At 45.2% G+C, this 6,000-nt stretch overlaps 1 protein-coding gene across 15 annotated transcripts in view; it reads left to right on the top strand.

Moving 5' to 3' along the window:
• Positions 1–540: 540 nt before the first annotated feature.
• ATP6V0A1 (ATPase H+ transporting V0 subunit a1) overlaps positions 541–6,000 on the top strand; it is a 63,991-nt gene continuing 58,531 nt past the window's right edge. For 14 of the 15 annotated variants that reach the window (XR_010110637.1, XR_010110638.1, XR_010110636.1 and 11 more), the window contains exons 1-2: positions 541–678; positions 2,563–2,726. Coding sequence is in view for 12 of the 15 variants with exons in the window: in XM_034941829.3 (XP_034797720.1) it covers positions 2,610–2,726 (117 nt within the window). In the remaining 3 variants the exon portion in view is untranslated. The remainder of the gene's footprint in view (positions 679–2,562; positions 2,727–6,000) is intronic. The other variant, XM_003813883.6, reaches the window with a different exon arrangement.

Here is a 6,000-nt window from a genome sequence, read left to right as displayed (position 1 = left end):
TTGTAATCCCAACACTTTGGGAGGCCGAGGCGGGTGGATCACGAGGTCAGAATTCCAGACTCAGCCTGGCCAACATAGTGAAACCCCGTCTCTACTAAAAAAAAAAAAAAAAAAAAAAAAAAAAAATACAAAAATTAGCCGGGCATGGTGGTGCGTGCCTGTAGTCCCAGCTACTTGGGAGGCTGAGGCAGGAGAATCGCTTGAACCCGGGAGGTGGAGGTTGCAGTGGGCCGAGATCACGCCACTGCACTCCAGCTTGGGCAACAGAATGAGACTTCAAAAAAAAAAAAAAGAAAGAAAGAGAAAAGACAACCTACCCCAGTATAAGGGGTAAGAAAAAGGATTCAGGGAGGCTCAGGAACTTAAGGCCTCGAGCACCTGCACCTCCAGCCCCACCCGCTAACCCTCCCCAGCCTGGAGACACAGCACAGGGGCCAACATGGCGTCAGCACGCTGGGTCTCGCCTGCGACCCCCGTGACTCCGCACTGCTGCAGCCCGGGCGAGGCCGCGCCCCATTGGCCAACTGCAATGAGGTCATTGCGGGGGCGGGGGCCGGCGGCGGCGCAGGGGCGGGGCTTTGCGGACGCAAGCACGTCGAAGCGCTGCTCCTGGAGCCGCGGAGGCTGCGGGTTTGGCTGCGGCGGTTTCTGTGGCGGTTGCTGTGGCGGAGTTTGGAGGTGAGCGGGGGTTGTAGGTTTAGCGCAACAGGGAGCGGCCCTCGATGGACGTAGGAAATCCTTCTAAGAGCCCCCTTGATTATCAGAGGAATTAGCGGGGATCTGACGTCTTCGAGATAAAATGGGGGTTCGCCCCCTCCTTGGGCACCCCTCCTCTGCCCTGAGGAACCGGAGGCTTACTGCCCTTTGGAAACCCCGCATCTATTCCCTGCTTTAAGGGGTAGGCGGAGGAACCGGAGGTTATTGGATAGGCAGAAGAATTTAGGGGGCTTCTTAAAGGGTTTCTCAGTTTGGGGGTTTTCCTCTCCTTTTTTCTCATCTCAAGGTAGATGAGCCTGAGTCCAGAGAATTCCTGCTCATTGGGTAGACAGGAAATGAAGCAGGTGAATACCGTGGGAGGAGGCGAGGACCGGATGACAGGAGTGAGATTCTTCGAGGCAGGGCGCGGGGGCGCTGTAGTTGGACTCATCTTTTGCAGAGTTGCTGTTTCTTCATATTTTGTTTTGTGATCGTCCAGAACTACTTTGGCCTATTTAGTTTTCTGTTAGCCTCCATTGCTATAGAGATATTCTTGGGAGACCTATAATCATTAAAGAGCAGGAGGAGGGAGGCGACTCGTTGGAGGCTTATCATTATCCACAGCTCCTGAACTATGCTGACCAGGCCTAATTTTATGTGTTTAGAGGTTGTAGAATCTCTCTTTGTTTAAGGGTGGTGCCGGTAACAGCTGATTTGGATGATTCAGATGTACAGAATCTTAAAGTCAGCCTGCATATTCTCTTGAGAAGTCCTTGCTTATGTCTGAGCGTGTGTTACTGTCTTGAACATCACATGCACAAAGGTTTGTTCGTTCAGATTTCTCAAAATGTCTCCCAGCCTTCCAGAAGAGTAAATCTTCCTTTGATGTCAGACTCATCTATCAGTACTCAGTATAGATGCCCTTATGACACTAAAAATACTGTGCATTTTTCTGAGTTTGGATACTGGACAGGCTGTGCCTTACATTAGCTGATCGAGAATAAATAATTGCAGTTTCAGGACCACTGATAGCGCCAGTTGTCTCATACCCGGCAACAGTAAGACAGCACTAAAACGAAACCTTTATTGGCTCATGAGATTTGACAGATGGAAGAATGTAATTAATCTTGAAGGTAGGGATGAGAAACAGAAAGCTGCAGAGGTGGAAGGCTTATTCTCTGTGGCTTGATAAAACTGCTTTGTCATTATCAGTGTGTTCCTGTCATGCTTGATTTGAAGTTGAGCTTAATATGCAAACTGGTTGCTTTTTCCAGATGATGGTTATTTGTTTGAATTCCTAAGTGGGGAAATATTGTTTTCTGAGGAATCTGGAAGATTAAATCCTTTAGTGTAGCCATAGCTTTAGGATAGTGCCAGAACTTTGGGCTTTTAGAAATGCGCATTGTCAGTAGAAGGGAGAAGGATAGTTACAAGGCAGACATCTTTATGAGAGGGTATTGAAGGCCTCTTCTGTTTGTTTCCTGCACTAGCAAAAACAGATTGAGCAGTGTGAAAGTCACTGCCTCAATATTGTGTCCTGGGTATTTAAAGAGTTGTTTGAGGTTCCCAGTTCCTGTCTTTAATCTGGATACATTCTTATCTGTTGAGTTGCCCAAAATAAGTGTCATTTGATCCTGATGTTGACTGGAATGGAAGTGACTTTTCATCTGACACTCTGTGGGACAGAATTCAGGAACTGCCTTTGCAATTTCTCCTTTCCATCTTTCTAGACAGGGTGTCAAAAACAGTTGTTGACCTGTCCTCATGGGGTGTTAGAAATGTAAATGCAAGAGCCGTAGTGGGGTGTCATTTGCTCTTAGCCCTCGTGGTAATTTCCAAAGTTATGTCATTTTCTCTTTGCTTCAGGTTGGAGAGAAATCCAGGTACTCACTAGACTGGTACCTTCTGCCACCATGGGGGAGCTTTTCCGGAGTGAAGAAATGACACTGGCCCAGCTTTTTCTACAGTCAGAAGCTGCTTATTGTTGTGTCAGTGAATTAGGAGAACTTGGAAAGGTTCAGTTTCGTGACGTAAGTAGTTGTGGGGCTGCGACTTGATTACTGCTGAACTCTATTGCTATCGTGGTCAGATGCCTTGTGATGAATGTTTTGTTTTTTATTTGCAAAAATAACATTATAGCACTGACTTCCTATTGGCAGAATGCACATTTTGAGTTGTCTTTCTAAAGGTGAGAATGTTTTGTGCCAATCTTTACATGCTTTTGCTAGCTCCCACTTTCAGAACAGTCCTAAGCATTCTCCAGGTAATTGTTTGGGATGCAGGGAGAGGTTACCAAACTAACCTGATCAAGGCTTTCACTTGCTAAATAGCAAGGTATTTAAAAATATATATTGCAGTTTTTCCATATAGTAGGACATTTAAAAAAAATAAAATTTGAGGTATCCAGCTATAGATATATAGTATATAAATAAGCATATACTGAATATTCATTATTTTGGAATATTATACTGGGCACTTGGAGAAGCTATCTAAAGAATATGGACAATCTAGCCTGGGTACAGTGGCTCACGCCTATAATCCTAACACTTTGGGAGGCTGAGGCGGGCGGATCGGGAGGTCAGGAGTTTGAGATCAGTCTGACCAACATGGTGAAACCCCGACTCTACTAAAAATACAAAAAAAAATTAGCATGGTGGCGCAGGCCTGTAATCTCAGCTACTCGGGAGGCTGAGGCAGGAGAGTCACCTGAACCTGGGAGGCGGAGGTTGCAGTGAGCCGAGATTGTGTGATTGCACGCAGCCTGGGCGACAGAGCAAGACTCCGTCTCAAACAACAACAACAACAAAAAACTTGTCATCCTTAATTTGCAGTTCTTCATCTGGTCCTATGTTGTCCCTCTGCTTAACATCTATTGGCTCTATTCAGCCTTCTTTTCTTTTACTTACGCTGTACTTCAGTCATACAAAAAAAAGAGATAGGGGCCAGGTGCAATGGCTCACACCTGAAATGCCAGTACTTTGAGAGGCCAAGGCAGGAGGATCGCTTGAGCCCAGGAGTTGGAGACCAGTCTGGGCAACATAGGGAGATCCCGTCTCTGCCAAAAAAAAAAAAAAAAAAAAAAAATGCCGGATGTGGTGGCACGTGCCTGTGGTCCCAGCTGCTTGGGAAGCTAAGGTGGGAGGATCGCTGAAGCCCGGGAGGTTGAGGCTGTAGTGAGCTGTGATTATGCCACTGCACTCCAGCCTGGGTGACAGAGCATGACACTGTCTCAAAACCAAAAAAAAAAAAAAAGAGGTGGGGGGAATATTATAATGACCACCTATGTTTCTACTATCTGCTTAAGAGGGAAACATTCCGTGTATAATTGAAACCTCTGTTTCTCTTTGCTCCATGCCAGTCCTTTCTTCCACCCCAGAGGTAACCCGTACAGTGATTTGTTTTGCTTTTATTTCTCCTATGTGTGGTTTTTGTTGTTGTTGTTGTTGCTTTTCTTTTTGAGACAGAGTCCACTCTGTCGCCCAGGCTGGAGTGCAGTGGTGCGATCTCAGCTCATTGCAGCCTCCGCCTCCCAGGTTCAAGCAATTCTCCTGCCTCAGCCTCCTGAGTAGCTGGGACTAAAGGCATGCACCACCATGCCCAGCTAATTTTTGTATTTTTAGTAGAGACGGGGTTTCACCACATTGGCCAGGCTGGTCTCGAACTTCTGACCTCTGGTGATCCACCCGCCTCGGCCTCCCAAAGTGCTGGGATTACAGGCATGAGCCACCATACCTGGCCAACAGATATTTCAGTTTCTTCTAGTTCTGTTAATTTTTTTTTAATAATAAAATTTATAACATCAAGAAAAAAAATAGAGATGGGGGTCTTGCCATGTTACCCAGGTTGGTCTTGAACTCCTGGACTCAAGCGGTCCTCCTGCCTCAGCCTCCCAAAGTGCTAGGATTACCGGTGTGAGCCACTGTGCCTGGCTGAAATGTACACATCTTAAGAGCACAATTTGCTGAATTGATAACTTTATGCACCTCTGTAACCAGCGCCCCAATCAGGATATGGAACTTTTTTTTTTTTTTTTTTTTGGAGACAGAATCTTGCTCTGTCGCCCAGGCTGGAGTGTAGTGGTGCGATCTTGGCTCACTGCAACCTCCGCCTCCTGGGTTCAAGCAATCCTGCCTCAGCCTCCTGAGTAGCTGGGACTACAGGCGCACACCGCCGAGCCCGGCTAATTTTTTTTTTCTATTTTAGTAGAGATGGAGTTTCACCATGTTGCCCAGGCTGGTCTCGAACTCCTGACCTCAGGTGATCCACCCCCCCCGCCAGCCTCCCAAAGTGCTAGGATTACAGACGTGAGCCACCAGGCCCAGACTGAACATTTTCATCAGTCCAGAAGAGTATCTGTGTCTACTGCTAGTCAGTTGCTACCCTTCATAGGTAACCTCTGTTTTGATTGCTGTCATCATAGGATTAGTTTTCCCTGTTCTTGAATTATATGTAAATGACTCATACATTGCAAACTCTTATGTCTGACTTCTTTCACTCTGCCTCTGTTTCTTGCATGTATCTGTAGTTCATTTTTAAAAATTGCCGAACGGTAAGTAGTTCATTGTATGATTACACCACAGTGTTTTCATCCTTTCTTTTGTCATTACTCTTTTGGGGCTATTATGATTAAAGCTGAAGTAAACATTATCATAAAAGTCTTTTTTTTAGTTTACAAGTTTTGATTTTTCTTAAGCAAATACAGTTGATCCTTGAAAATGCAGGGGTTAGGGGTGCCAATCTCCCCATGCAGTCAAAAATCTGCATACAATTTTGACTCCTCCAAAACTTAACTATTGATAGCCTGCTTTTGACCAGAAGCCCTACCAATTTCATAAACAGTCGATTAATACATATTTTGCATGTTATATGTATTGTACACTGTATTCTTACAATAAAGTAAGCTAGAGGAAAGAAAATACTGTTAAGAAAATCATAAGGAAGATAAACTATTTACTGAAAGTGGATCATCATGAAGGTCTTCATCCTTATTGTCTTTATGTTGAGGAGGCTGAGGAGGAGGAAGGGGAGGGGTTGGTCTTACTGTCTCAGGCTGGCCGAGGTGGAGGAAAATCTGTGTGTTAGTGGACCAGCAGAGTTCAAACCCACATTGTTCAAAGGTCAACAGTAACTGAGTAGTGGAATGTTCAGTCATGGGTTGGGTAGGTGTATGTTTAACTTTGTAAGAAACTGCCAACAGTTTTCCACATCTTTTACTTCCTTTTTAATAGCATTTATCACAACAAATTGTAATAATTGGTTTGTGTCCGTCTCTTCTGTAGAGCTGAAGACTGGGACATAGCTTAT

This window comes from Pan paniscus, chromosome 19 (assembly GCF_029289425.2).
Source record: "Pan paniscus chromosome 19, NHGRI_mPanPan1-v2.0_pri, whole genome shotgun sequence".
NCBI classification, from domain to species: domain Eukaryota; kingdom Metazoa; phylum Chordata; class Mammalia; order Primates; family Hominidae; genus Pan; species Pan paniscus.
Note: the sequence above shows the minus strand (reverse complement) of the source record. Positions and strands in the feature narration are given on the sequence as shown.